This window comes from Diadema setosum, chromosome 16 (genome assembly GCF_964275005.1).
Source record: "Diadema setosum chromosome 16, eeDiaSeto1, whole genome shotgun sequence".
Taxonomy (NCBI): Eukaryota; Metazoa; Echinodermata; class Echinoidea; order Diadematoida; family Diadematidae; genus Diadema; species Diadema setosum.
In genome coordinates this window covers 7,198,286-7,214,118 of record NC_092700.1, presented here as the reverse complement: position 1 = coordinate 7,214,118, position 15,833 = coordinate 7,198,286, and the positions used below count along the sequence as shown (strand labels likewise).

The window sequence follows — 15,833 nt, the reverse complement described above, 5'->3', positions numbered from 1 at the left end:
TCTGGCATGATGTGATCATTCTTTGTTATATGTCATTGATGAGAAAACAATGTCTTGACAGCAGTCACTTCATAAGTTTGTTAAGATTTCTTTCATCTTGAGTCATATCCTTTGATGTGTTGAGGATTTAAAAAAAAGATTTATATACATAATTCTTAGGACATTCGTTCCCTGCTCTTTTGGAAGATTCTTCTCTGTTTAGATTTTTATCCCCTATGTGAATTGGTTACATATTTCTGCCTCTTTCTCTATCTACAAAAATTCTTGTATAATAATGGACACATCCAGATGATGCCAGCTTTTCATATCTCCATGTGCCATAAATGTGAAGGGGAATGCTAGAATATTCCATTTCTCAAATCGTGGTTTGTTGATGCTGCATACAAGTGCTCACTCTCCAGCTGCTTGGCTGAAGGGATTGGTGTAATATTTTCACGGTATCATTTTTATCTTTCTGTCGGTGCAGTAGATGGGTTTTTGCCATTCACGCCATAAAAAGCACCAGACTGTTCTGCCGCTTGGTGCAGCTCCCAGACCAATCAGTATGGTAATGTACCAATTGGCAGTGAGTGGTGAGTGTTAGTGGCTGGTATACATGCAGGCGTGCTCTATCTTCGCTGGTTCTATATGCCTCGATCCCTATCAGAAAATTGGACACTTGACTCTCTCCGTGTGTGCTCTATGAGAAAAAGCAGAGCAGTGTATAACCCTGACCCCTCTCTACCAATACCCCCCCCCCCCCGAACCTCCCCACCATCCCCACCCCTCCGTCCCCGCTCAGTCGCTTCGATTGCCGCATGACGTCACACTCCGCTACAAGATGGGATCGATGTCGGGCAGACGTTCACGTTTATGTGTCAACACGGCACGATATGTGTACATAGCGAATGCAGCGCCGGCAATGCGGGTCCTTCGTCGGCGATCGAGATGGCCGGGGTGCGGGCAGAGGATGGTGAGGAGAGATTGAGGGAGATGAGGAAGGAGATTTTGTGAAGGAAAGACACTACCATAAAGAAAAAGAGATATAGTATAAAAAGGAAGGAGAAATTAAAGGGACATAGTATAGTTTTGTGTGAGATAGGGCTTCAAGTTTCAAACTTTTGTGAGAAACTGAGAATGAATTATGAAATATGAAACAGCATATAATTCTAAGGGGAATTCGAAATTTGTTTGAGGGAAATTGGGTTTGATATGGCTGAGATAGATCCAAAAACAAAGAGATCCTAATAAAAGGTGGGACCCACCTTTTTATGAGGACCACTTTGTTTTACTTTGTCTTTAGATATCTCAGCCGTTTGAAAACAGATTTTCAACGAATAAAATTTGAATTCCTCTTAGAATTGTATGCTCTTTGATATTTCATACATGATTTCTAATCATCTCACAAAAAGTGACCTAAATCCCCCATCTCAACCAAAACTATACTATCCCTTTAAAATGAGTGAGGAGTAGAGAGTGTTTTGACAGAGAGGGGGATGGAGAGAAAAAGAGATGGAGAGAATCAATCTTGGAGCAAGATAAGGATGCAGTAATGCTGCTAAACAAAAATGATATGGTATACATGACTTTAGACATATGGATTTATATGTTTCATTTAATTGCATCAGCCCAGTGAAATAACACATATTTAAGTTTATATTTATGTTTAACCTGCTAAGGGAAGAGTCCCTAGTTTACTCGGGCAGGTGTCTATGGGAAATGCGTGTTACAGAAAAATCAGTTAATTTGGTTAATTGTTCAAGCAACATGAACTGGGTTTGTTGACCATGAATTTCATTTTATTGTTGTTGTTTTTTGTATATACATTGTGTATTTTAACTGGGAGATCCACAATCTGCTATCTTCAATTTTCAGTGGGTCCCCCATCTGTATCATCTGATTAATCACTGTAATGCCTACTTCTGTGATCCCCTTCTAAAGTATAATGTACCCCCATTTTATTGATTACTTGTATTGAAATGTCTTTACTTTCATGTACACTGTGCATATATCGTCGGTTGAGAATGATAAGGGCGTTAAGTTGCCACAAAACCCATAGTGTTCAAGACCACTTAACGCCCTTCTCATTCTCAACAGACGATATGTTATTGATTATGTTGAGATGGAGAAAAATGAACTTGAACTTGAGAAATAGAATTAAGACATGATGAGGTAGATTTTGTATCATTTGAGTACACAAAGAGGAACACATTTAAAAGCTAAAAGTAACTAAGAAAAGAAAAAACTGAAGATAGAAATTTCTCAATAGAGAGACATGCACAATCAATAAGACAAACATGAGTAGAAATCATATTACAAACTGTTCAATGACTTTTATGTGGAAGTCTACCATGGGGTGGCTGAAATATCTTTTCCAAACAAAATAATCATGATATCTCTAACTTAATTACATCCAAGGTGCATTATTTTGTCATCTTCTTGGCTTTCATGATTGCAACTTTAGCTGGATTTGAAATAGAGCCATGCTGCATAAGAAGATAATCGTATGTTGTTACAGAATGACAGATGAAAGAAGGTTTAAAAAGGAAGAAGTTCTGGAAGACTTGCAATGAGCATTAACCAATTAAATTCACAGGACTGTTATGTGTGATGAAAGTTGTGTAACAAGAAATCAAAACTTGACTTTGGCAGCTTTGAAGGTAAAAGCATATGCATGTTAGAAGTGGACAAAATATTTCTTTGAAACTTCTGTGTCAAAATGCATCTCACGGACATGACAGATTGGTAAAATTTGACGGGGGAGGAAGAAACAGTTCACCAAAATCTGAAGAAAATGTTTGCAAGCTAGAGGGAGGTGGGGGAGGGGGTGGGGGGCGAGGAGGCAGGGGTGAATCTTTACCCTTCGTGGTTGCATGCTCGTATTGTTGATTATGTTTAAGTGCATTATGCTGTGTTTGGCCCTACAGTTCCGGTGTACACATATTTTAAGGATCGAGGTTTCGCTCTGGACAGAAGCGAGAGGTTACTCGACTATGTGCCTACGCATGATGCACACGAGGCAGCATGAGTGTGTGTGTGTGTGTGTGTGTGTGTGTGTGTATGTGTGTGTGTGTGTATGGTGATCATGCATTAAACGGTGCATGTACCAACCTGTGTATCTTTGCAAGCTTCCACAAGAGGTTCTGTAGGAGGATTCTTATTGCGTGTGTGTGTATGTGTGTGTGTGAGAGAGAGAGAGAGAGAGAGAGAGAGAATGATAGTGCTCTCGGACAGGGGATAGTGGGCTTTCGTACCTGACAAAACTTACATGTAGTTTGGCTCACAGCAAGTGTGTGTGTTTGTGTGTATGTGTGTCATATCTAATTCCTGCCAGAAATTCATCATATTATTTTCTGTAGACAAAGATCTGTTTGATGAGAATTAAGGCAAAATAGATAGGCCATAAATGAGAAAGATAAGAAAAAAAGGGGCAGAGTGAAAAGAAAAAAAGGGGCAGAGTGAAAAGAAAAAAAAAAGGGATAAAAATGACATAGATTGTGAATGGATTGGGATGATAAAAAAAGGTCTTTTAAAGTAATGCATAAGTGTCTTATATATTCTCATGCGTGACATATCTTTGCAATGCATGTCAAAAGTGAGAACAAAAATGAATTAGAAGATACATTTTATGATATGAACTTTGTGTGGTTTGAAATCATATTGAACAATGTGTGTATCTTGATATATATCTTGTGGAATAGTTATATATATTGTATAAAATGTGAAATAATACTGAATACAAAAATGCAGTTGTAGATATGAGAAGAAAAATGGAATTAAGAGAGAAGTGAAAAGTGGAGGGGGGGAGAGAGAATAAAAAGGATAGGCAAATTGAGAAACAGGGAGAGGGGGGATAGGATGAGAAAGAAAGATGGAAAAATGACAGAGAAAAAGAGATGGAAAAAGAAGGGGGAAAGATTAGAATATGACATCATATTGATATAAAGGGAAGAGGGAAGGACAGACATATGGACAGATAAAACAGACATAAAACAAAAATGATGCAGATCTAGAGAAAGAGAAAACACTAAAGAAGAAAGAGATGGAGAAAAGAGCTGAGGAAGTGAGAGAGAGGTGAGGAAGAGAAGGAGAGAAAGATATAGGGAGAGAAGGAGAGAAAGATATAGGGAGAGAAGGAGAGAAAGATATAGGGAGAGAAGGAGAGAAAGATATAGGGAGAGAAGGAGAGAAAGATATGGGAGAGAAAGAGATAAAGATGTAGGGAGAGAATGAAAGAAAGATATAGGGGGATAAGGAGAGAAAGATATAAATAGGGAGGGAAGGAGAGAAAGATGTAGGGAGAGAAGGAGAGAAAGATATAGGGAGAGAAGGAGAGAAATATATAGGGAGTAAAGGAGAGAAAGATGTAGGGAGAGAAGGAGAGAAAGATATAGGGGGATAAGGAGAGAAAGATATAGAGAGAGAAGGAGAGAAAGATATAGGGAGAGAAGAAGAGAAAGATATAGGGAGAGAAGGAGAGAAATATATAGGGAGAGAAGGAGAGAAAGATGTAGGGAGAGAAGGAGAGAAAGATGTAGGGAGAGAAGGAGAGAAAGATATAGGGAGAGAAGGAGAGAAAGATATAGGGAGAGAAGGAGAGAAAGATATAGGGAGAGAAGGAGAGAAAGATATGGGAGAGAAAGAGATAAAGATGTAGGGAGAGAATGAAAGAAAGATATAGGGGGATAAGGAGAGAAAGATATAAATAGGGAGGGAAGGAGAGAAAGATGTAGGGAGAGAAGGAGAGAAAGATATAGGGAGTAAAGGAGAGAAAGATGTAGGGAGAGAAGGAGAGAAAGATATAGGGGGATAAGGAGAGAAAGATATAGAGAGAGAAGGAGAGAAAGATATAGGGAGAGAAGAAGAGAAAGATATAGGGAGAGAAGGAGAGAAATATATAGGGAGTAAAGGAGAGAAAGATGTAGGGAGAGAAGGAGAGAAAGATATAGGGGGATAAGGAGAGAAAGATATAGAGAGAGAAGGAGAGAAAGATATAGGGAGAGAAGAAGAGAAAGATATAGGGAGAGAAGGAGAGAAATATATAGGGAGAGAAGGAGAGAAAGATGTAGGGAGAGAAGGAGAGAAAGATGTAGGGAGAGAAGGAGAGAAAGATATAGGGAGAGAAGGAGAGAAAGATATAGGGAGAGAAGGAGAGAAAGATATAGGGAGAGAAGGAGAGAAAGATATGGGAGAGAAAGAGATAAAGATGTAGGGAGAGAATGAAAGAAAGATATAGGGGGATAAGGAGAGAAAGATATAAATAGGGAGGGAAGGAGAGAAAGATGTAGGGAGAGAAGGAGAGAAAGATATAGGGAGTAAAGGAGAGAAAGATGTAGGGAGAGAAGGAGAGAAAGATATAGGGGGATAAGGAGAGAAAGATATAGGGAGAGAAGGAGAGAAAGATATGGGAGAGAAAGAGATAAAGATGTAGGGAGAGAATGAAAGAAAGATATAGGGGGATAAGGAGAGAAAGATATAAATAGGGAGGGAAGGAGAGAAAGATGTAGGGAGAGAAGGAGAGAAAGATATAGGGAGTAAAGGAGAGAAAGATGTAGGGAGAGAAGGAGAGAAAGATATAGGGGGATAAGGAGAGAAAGATATAGAGAGAGAAGGAGAGAAAGATATAGGGAGAGAAGAAGAGAAAGATATAGGGAGAGAAGGAGAGAAATATATAGGGAGAGAAGGAGAGAAAGATGTAGGGAGAGAAGGAGAGAAAGATGTAGGGAGAGAAGGAGAGAAAGATATAGGGAGAGAAGGAGAGAAAGATATAGGGAGAGAAGAAGAGAAAGATATAGGGAGAGAAGGAGAGAAATATATAGGGAGAGAAGGAGAGAAAGATGTAGGGAGAGATGGAGAGAAAGATATAGGGAGAGAAGGAGAGAAAGATGTAGGGAGAGAAGGAGAGAAATATATAGGGAGAGAAGGAGAGAAAGATGTAGGGAGAGGGTCAGAAAAGAGAGGAAGAGAGAGAGAAAAAAAAGGATACAGCAAATATTGCAACTGACATATATCGAGCCAGAAGATTCTCTCCCGTGTTCCAGGGGCATATTGAATTCTATGGCTTATCGGCTGAAATGTCAGCCCGGCTCTGTTTCTACCTTACAAATTGGACAAATTAACTTTTTGTTTTCGCTGCTATTCCATGTTGTGTTCGTAACAGAATCATGCAATTCCGAATTTCCGCACCGGGGAATGCTGACGAGACCCCGGCCCGGAGATAAAGTTCAAGCGTTCTCTTTGTCTAGCACTCTGATTCATTTATTCCATGTATATTGGAACTGATACAACTCACAGTGTATTGTTATTTAAGTTCATATGCACGCCACGGTGCAATCTATTACTCATGAAATAAAGAGGAAAGGCTAATCATACTTGCTTTAATACTTGCTTTAAAAGTTCATATAGAATTGACGGGAGAGTGAGCATTAATTGAATACATCTTTTAATGACTTTGTAAATAGAAAAACATAGAAATTGTTGAATGAGACTTCTCAGTAATCAGAACTTTGCCAATAATGTTTCAGAAAATGTTTGCTCCAGTGTAAATGCAAGTATAGAAGTGTATAATCATGCACAAACATGATCTTTTCTTGCAGAACTATCTACTCTAAAGCTTAAGAAGTCTCATGATTTTGAAAAAGCAACATTAAATCATATATGTGATAGTCATCAGGATTTTCATGTGTATTGTTTGAGAGTGGCTACATTTGTAGTGCTGCTAGCATATCATAGAGATGAGTGGGTTTGCTTATATAAGTTTGTAAAAATTAACATGATTTGTGCATTTCCTAGCAGTTCACTCAATTCAAGTTTCTTGTTCATTGTATATACCATTTTCTCATGTTTCGTCCCAATGTTCCTGATACCATTAACAAAGTATTCTATCATGCTATGTCATCCTTTTCTTCTTCTTTATTGTCGGTATGTCTAGGTTCTGCCCCTTCGAATGCGTATCATTATCACTCCTTGTGTACACGTATGTGTGTTTGACATTTATTCATTCATCTGCCGTTTATTTCATTTCCCTATCTTGGTGATGGGCAAGCAAGGTATTCTTTAAGATAAAGCATGACTCCTTAACGTGATGGTATAGTTTTAGTTGAGCTGGGGCTTTAGGTTTCCAACTTTTTTGGTGAGATAATGAGGAACTTGTTATGAAATATGAAAGAGTATGTAACTCTAAAAGGGATTCAAAGTTTATTTGATGAAAATTGGTTTTGAAATGGCTGAGATATCCAAACACAAAGAGGTCCTAACAGAAGGTGGGACCCATCTTTTATGAAGACCACTTTGATTTACTTCGTCTTTTGACATAATTGTTTGCTTCTTCGTATGTCATAAGTGGTCTCTTATCTCATAAATAGTTGAAATCTGAATCCCCCATTTCAACCAAAACTATACCATGCCTTCAACCCATTGAGGACGGTTTGATTTTTCCTGCAACACGCATTTCCCATAGACGCCTGCCCGAGTATACTCAGGAATCGTCCTCAACGGCTTAATACATGTTGAACATACAATACATGATGAACTTGATCATCCATTTCCTCAACATAATGGCAACCAATAAATGCAGTAGAATACAATACAATACAATGTAAAAATGTATAATTGCAATACACCAAAATGCAAAAATTGTATATAAGCTTCAATATTATGCCAACTACATACAATAATTGCTTCACAGCACTTTACAAAGAACAATATTGTTGAATGATATGTATGTATTATTTAGACACACACTTATCATATCTCTACATGCTGAATAGAAACACCATATTATGCCAACTTGTTAATGTTCTCAAATTCATTCCTCTGCTTCTCCAGTATAATTTGTTTAAACCTAGAGGCATCTTGCCATTGCTTGAAGATTACAGGATGAAATTTACCTTGCAAAGATCATTCTGTAGTAATTTTATGAATAACAGATTCACCTCAAACCGCTATGTTAGGCTTCTGTGGACTTATCACTGTTTAAAGTATGTGCAATGTTTGTGTAAGTATGTAATGCTGCAAATGGTATATATCTGTAAGCACAAAGACAAAGCCATAAGAACATTTCTAATTTAAAAAACAGTCCTATGCTGTAAGGATGTCCATCTCAATTTGGTGTCAATGTACTCTTTAATGTCTCACATTATTTTCTTTGCCAAACAGAAAACATTTCTTGCACACATAAATCACATCCTGTGAATAAGTATCTCTTACATCCAAAATTTAGTCAGAGTGGCAGAAGATTCAGAATCACAACAAGAAAATTTCAAGAACTCCTGAAGTAAAACAGAAAAATCCTGGCATACAATTCCTGTCATCTGTCACAATTTGTCAAGTTTTTCCTCAATTAGCAAGACTCAACCCATTTGTTTTATAATTCCTAAAAATATAATGTATGACTCTTCGATTCAGTTTGTATTAAGAAAAGTTCTTAGGTGTGCATTACTTTCACATACTGCTGACACAATGTTTTTGCTCAGATTAAAATAATGAAAATTAGTATAGATTCTTCAGCTGTCTCAAGTCTAAAAGCGGCCTTCCAATCATGCATACTCCAGATCATCAATCTACAATGTATTTTCATAAGAAGAAATTAAGAAGAAAAGCTAAAAACAAACGAATGTTGCTTTCTGAAAATGGCACAGTACCCCTCCACTTGGTGAGATGAAAGAGTCATTGCAAAACATTGAACTGGCCTTTATGCAACCAGTTGAGGGCACACTTTGTTGAGCAAGTGGTGCTGGCTTGGTTTTTGTTCAAATGGTGGTTGGTTCTCTCAGCTGCAGAAGGACTGTGGTGCAGGTGGTATAGTGGCATCTCATTCAGTGCCTTGTGGCACTGGGTTGTGCTGATTCATTCTTCTATTGGCACATTAGCTTCGGTTCAGATGGTATCTTTGCACCTTCTTTGGTATCTTTTTGGTACAGGGTGGTACTGATGTAGTCATGCAACAGCAAATGAACTCTGGTCCTTGTGGTGTCGTGGTATCTTCTGTGGTACCCTTTGGTACAGGGTATTGCTTGTGCACTCTTGTCAAAGGCACCAAGTGCCAATCCTGATCTGACATTAATTGTTTATTTTCTGTCATTTTCAGATGCAATCATGTCATGGTTTTCAAAGAAAGGGACTAAACCTCACTGCTTTTAATTCAGTTTTTTTCATACCAAATTTATTTTTCTATTTCTAAATATCGGTGTTATGTGAGATGGATGCAACACTAAACATAACATAGTTATATTTACCAAGTTTATCACAACTGAAGCCTGTCCAAGCAGAATTACTGAGAGGTGTATGTGAGAGGATATCCAATTTAAATGTAGATTTTCATTCCATTTACTTTATATAGAAAAGAGGGTTTTCTTGTTGCTAGACAATAATCAGTTTTTTTTATTATTATAATTTTTCTATTTTTTTTTTTTTTTTGTAGCCAGAAATGCACACAATGCTACCCATTGTGGAATGTTTATGATGAGCCATGATAAAGTTTGGTAGCTGCTTGGTTTTTAGGGTCTTTCTGGTTTTCTGTGCAATGTTGATATTTGCATGTTGAATAAAGCAGAAAGGTGAATATTAACCTTATGCAGTAATATACCTGCAGTGCATTAATATGGAAACAAGATAGTGTTAAGATTTTACAGTTGTAATATCACTGAACCTTTCTATTGTCTTGGTTTTGTGACAGGTTCTATGGGTGTGCAAGCTATGTCGCAAGAAGCAGGAATACCTGACCAAAACCGGACAGTGGTATCATGGATCGGGAAAAACACCCCCTTCTACTCCAACAGACAAGCTCAAGAGAGTTGCCATGTCAACAGAATCCCTCTCATCAACATCAGGAGCCTCGCCGAGCAATTCTGGAGCAGCAGGGACAGTACCAACTTCACAGTCCACCACCATGACATCGACAGGAACAACGACTACTACAACGACTACCACAACGACATCTTCGACGACGTCACCACCAACGACGGGACAGAATCAGAGAGACAGGGAGCCGCGGATGAGCGAGGGTAAATCCCCGTCCAGTCGCGGGCAGTCAGGGAAGGAAGGATCAAGCAGCAACAGCAGCAGCGGATCGAAAAGTTTATCCAGAGGCAGTAGCCAACATGCGCCTTTAACACGTCAGCTTTCCAAGGATGATGATTCAGGGCCTTCCACATCCAGGATGGGGCACCGGTCCCACGGAAGGGACAGTCTACGTCACAGTGATGATCGCGATATACGAGGCCCCCGCTCCGCGAGACGGGAACCCCACTATGGCTCCAGTGGAGACTTGCAATATCGAGACCAGGACCGACATAGGGACCGGGATAGGTACGCCCGGAGAGATCGGCCAGGGGAAAGGGACCGGTCTGGGAGCGGCGATAGATATGGACAGAGACCGAGCGGAGATCGTGCCAACTATGCAGGGAGGGGTAAACTCTCGGGGCCCGATCATGAGCCCGAGGGACGGAAATATCCCGAACCAGATCAGTATCGGGAGCGTCGGGAACGCTACCCTGAGAATGACAGGTACCCACCACGGTACCATGAAGGTGAAAGGACAGGGAGGGGGTTCCCTCCGGAGGAACGTTTCTACTCTGACGATCAAGAAAGGGACACCGGTAGGCATTACCATAAAGAGCCTGTGTCAAGGACTTCCAGCGGACGTTCTCTGGACAGACAACGACGGATGTACGATGATCCTCCGCAGGAATTCCTGCAGGATGGGTACCCTGAAACTTCTAGTGTTGTAGGTAAGCGAGAATCTATCAATAGGATGGAGGGGATGGACTCACCCCTGGTAGCTAGTGAGATGGAACCTCATATAGAGAGGAGAACGCGGGATCGCGAGCGGGACAGGAGAGACCACGTAACTCATAATGTGCCATCGAATGTACGCGAGAAAGAGCGTATACCAAGCGACTTTGGCCCACCACCAGTGCAATACGGAATGCAGCGATCCTCGCATTACGCTCATTCGGCAGGGAAGCGAAACACCCATGGCCACAGACACATGAACTCCAGCGACGACCTGCCTGACAGCCGGTCGAGGGATCTGTACAGCGTGCGGACGGACGTGACGCCGAAGCAACACCTCGACCCCAGCTCCGCCGCGGGAAAGGCCAGCAAGCAGGACTCCCGGAAGACAGACTCCATGATACGCAACGACTCCTTGAGCTCTGACCAGAGCGAGTGCGTGCGCCCCCCTCCTCCCAAACCTCACAAGGGGAAGGGGATGAGGAAGAGGCGAGACTACTCCCTAAGTAGCTCCGAAGAGGAAATAAGATCAACTCCGGACTACACCAGCTGTGATGAAGGGGAGATCGAAAGTGGAAGCATCAGTGAAAGAGGTGGGTCAAACCCTATCCTAGTCTTTTTGTAGCCTTTCCATCCATCTTATAAGCTAGTTTGTAATTAGTTCATATCGTGTGCACATTTGTACAAATGACCTTTCTTTTTTCTCACCTGGTCAGGCACTTTACTCATTTTCAAAGCAACATAATGCATAGGCCTACCCTCAAGCTTGCCCAATGTAACAATTTGTGGAATTTGTGTACAAACAGAAAATTAACAGCCAATTAACACTTGGGGAAGCATACATTTTATTGTTTATGCACTAAATTTATTCAAACTTTTTCTATTGATATTGCCAAATACCACATTTTACTTTGTTAATGTCAAGTGGATATGATGACAGGTATCATTTATAATGATTACACAGAATAATCATGTCACAGATGCTTATCTCAATGAATCTAATAATCATAGGGCCTGTTAGTACAAATGAACTAATTCTGTTCATGTGTTAAGTGGAGTTATGAACTGGCTTTGTATTGTCTTACAACCTATGAATCAGAGCTCTGATTTTTTTTAGTCTGTTTAATTGGGAGGGGGAAAAATTGAGAGTCATTTGCCTCTTATTGTATGATTTATTTTGACATCACACTTTTCAGTCCCATAATTTCAGAATGATAAATTCATGAAAAGATATTGTCTTTTCCTTACTTTTATATGAACTATTTGAAACTTTGGGTAATGAATTATATGTTACACATGCTTTTATTCACACGAGAAGCAAATGTAACTACTCAGCATTTAAGTTTTGGTTCACTTTAGTTAAAAATGTTATGGGTTTGTCTCATTTTAAACCAGTGGTAGACATTGCCCAAAGTCAATGCTGTCATTTAACCCATCGGAAGAATGAGTGTAGGCCCTACCTATTGGATCTGGTGCAAAGAGCTAGGAAGAGGAATCCTGTGGGTATGGGGTTTGATTCTTTAGGTCCATCACAATCCTAGATTTTAAAAACTGAATATATATATATATATATATATATATATATATATATATATATATATATATATATATATATATATATATTGGGTGATGTAATTTGAAATTAGCTTCTCATACCTTGTGTTTCACAAGTTGGACTTCAATGCCATGCATTTTTACATCCTAATATTTGTTTAATACCTCTCAATGTCTCTCATTTTCAAAGGTTTGAAAGAGGAATACACCTTTTTTAGCATCAAATTCTGACATTGAGTCATTATCTTGATGGCCAGGTTTGAGTGTACAACCAAACTAAGACTGAAATTGACTAGTGGCAGCTCGATGAACTATGGAATATAGACTAGAACCTATGTGATGGTGAAGCCTATGTTAGATGAAGTCTTTAAAAAAACAATACTTTTGTATCATCTGATATGATCTTTATGACATCACATTTGCCCAATTTCCTGCAGTAAAATCATCTAAATACCAAGGAATGTACCACTTATATATGATGTAAACAGCAATCATCAGAGTGATGTGTGGGCGTGTTGGTATTGTTGCGGCAAATATCAAATACCAATTTGCATGAGTTTGATATACATTATATACATACATTAGTAGTCTGCCGACAGTAATGATGGTATAAAGCAGACTTTACTTTCCCCCATTTCAGATTCTGTAAGTGATGAAAATAGATTGTTTTGATACTCAAGGACACTCGGCATGGAACTCCGCCCACACTGCCCCACCTCCCCCCCCCCCCCACACACACACATCATTATCACGTCATAATACTTATAGGTGCATATTGATTATGAGTTATATATGGGATGGTGCTATATTTGCACCTAGCCATCACAATAATGACTCGATATCAGAAATTTGCATTAGAAAAGGGAATTGCTAATGTGGAAATTTATCCACAAGGTCAATAACCACCCATTACAAAATGGGGATTTTTTTTTTCTATTGAAGTTCAAGGCTTGAAACTATAATAGTCCCTTCATAATTGGCAACTATCATCTAATTGAGTACTCCTCATAATTGCGTGGGATCTTAATGAACACATTCCTGTGTTGTAATAGAATTTTCACCTCTGAAATGGGTACTCTGCTTAATTGGGCAAAATTTGCTCTCACAAATCCCATGCAAGTAAATTTTTCAGTTTCCATGGCAACATTTTTTGTATAAGACAATGTCAGTAGGGTAGGATATTAGGTTACTTGTCCTATAAGGGCTGAACAGAAAATGCTGCATTGCCAAGAGATTTATATTTTGAAGTTACCCAAGGATGTTCTAATTATCACAAAGTGTGACAAAATAAAACAAGGTGCATTGTTATACCATAAATGTATTTTGAGGTAATTTTCTTTATGTGACCCCACAGCACACCCTATCCCCCCCCCCCAAAAAAAAAAAAAAGTTGTATAGTGCTTCCATGATAGCCAGGAAACCATCTAGATATCACAGTGATTAGCTGAAAAATGAAAATTCAAGACATTGATAACATAACTTTCTGCTGCCCAAATATGAAAGCCCAAAATCAACTATGAGATTTTTTTTTTTTTTTTGCTTGTCACTTTAATTTTTTAACTGGTCAGTGGTGTGTTGATGCCTTTTAGAATCCTCCTGCATGCTCAAATTCATTTGAAAATATAATCAGATCTTTTCTGTGGCAGGTTGTTAGATATAGAGTGGGACAAATGTCATTTGCCAGTATAGTTTGTTCAAAATTTTCTAATACCAGAATAAAAATATTTGATATTCAGTGACTTTATGAGGCAAATGTGGTAATAAGCCCCAGTACCATTTTGTTCTTGGAACAGCCTGAGAAATTTAACGTGCTGTTGCGAGTGTTCACGTGGAACCCATAAAAGGTCACTATTTTACAGTAGTGTGGGAAGTAGGCCCTTTTTCATTAGTAGAGCCATTTTCATTTTCAGCATTTTGCTTTACATTTTGCTTTACTTTGTTTTGCTTTATATATATTACACATCCCATTGTAGGTATAGGAGGCATTTTCAAAGTAGTCGTAGTAGTAGAAACAGTAGTGGTAACAGTAGAAGTAGTGGTATTAGAAGTGGTAGTAGTAGTATCAATAGTGGGAGTAGCAGCAGACGTAGTAGTAGTAGTTGTAGCAGCAATAGTAGTACTAGTAGTAATGGTAGTAGACTTTGTAGCAGTAGCAGAATAGTATATAGTGAATTATGAAATGAAGAGTTTCATTGCAAAAATGAGCTTAACACCATTCTTGCTATTATAGATTAAGATATTTGTGATTAAAGCTGCTAAAAACAAACCAAAAAAAAAGAATTGAAAATTCAGGATATTTCTTATCATAAATTTTATATATATATAACTAATATTCCTCCATCTGATGATGTACTTACTTTCAAAAATCAGAAAATTTTTAAAAATGGTACTTTACCCATTCTGCTATAAAACTCTTCAAAATACAGAAATCATACAAACCTAGTAAATGGTTAAAGTGAATAGGGTTTGCCGGCAAAGAGACGTAGGAGATAAATGCAATATCCGGATAATACTTGTGCTATAATACAGATGTATCAAGCACAGGAGAGGTAAGATTATACTATTGTCGTAATTTCAGGGTTGCAATGAAAATGACATGTGGACTTTAAGCCTCCATTCTCATCATGTGATTATACAGATGATCAATGAGATGTTCTTTTCCAGGTGTATTCCCTTTTGATAATCATTGTTACCATGGCAACGCAATGTGATAACATCTTTGTTCTGGTCCCGCTGCTGCACGTAATGATGTCCCCACTCTAGGTGAGCTGGACTACTGGGATGAGAGGTTTGGTCCTGAATTTGCTCCTCGACACCACCGCCATCCTCCGCATCACCATAACAACCACAGTCACCACTCCAGGCATCACCTCAATCACCAGCATCCGCAGGCCGACTCCGCCCTGACTCTGGTGAGAGTAGAGCCTCACCAAAACAATCCTACTTGTTTTTTTCCTCCCTCAGCTTTCCTGGTTTGCTTCTAGGCCACCATCTTCGTGCTTCTTTTTTTTAACTTTTTCTTTAAAAATAAAAGTGATGTTTCTAATCTTGTCTTTTTGTGTGTTCTTTGTCTCCTTTTCTTTTCTTCTTTTTTTTTTTTGTTTTAAATGAACACCCACCTCCTGCCCTCTCCCTCAAATTAAAAAAATCACTGGAAAAAACAAAATTGCACTTTTTTCCTGGGTTCAAATTTTTATACTGCCAATTCGGGATTTTTACACATAAAAATTGGAACCATTCCCAAATTTTTTACTTTCATTCAATTCTTGCCCCTTGACCTTGAAACTGACCACAGGGTCAGGGGAGCTTGATATTACGTCAAGTCCCGCCACGACCGCAATCAATCACCACCACCACCACCACGGCATCCCCGCAGGGGCGGGCTCCAAATCGTCCCCGACAGGGGCGGCCGCCGCCCCCTCCCCGTCCCACGTCCGGCACCACTCGGAGTCGGAAATAAACCTGGTGTCGTCCCCAAAGAAAATCGTCCATTTCACGAGGGGGGAGTCGGGGCACTCCTTGGAGGAAGAGGACAGACAGATCAAAGACTCCGGCATCGACACCTG

The 15,833-nt window shown here is 39.3% G+C and overlaps 1 protein-coding gene across 1 annotated transcript in view; it reads left to right on the top strand.

Moving 5' to 3' along the window:
* The window catches only part of LOC140239925 (regulating synaptic membrane exocytosis protein 2-like), a 196,227-nt gene that overhangs the window by 87,437 nt on the left and 92,957 nt on the right, over positions 1–15,833 (top strand). Inside the window, exons 4-5 of the mRNA XM_072319743.1 lie at positions 9,656–11,306; positions 15,031–15,179. Of these exons, the coding sequence (XP_072175844.1) occupies positions 9,656–11,306; positions 15,031–15,179 (1,800 nt within the window). The remainder of the gene's footprint in view (positions 1–9,655; positions 11,307–15,030; positions 15,180–15,833) is intronic.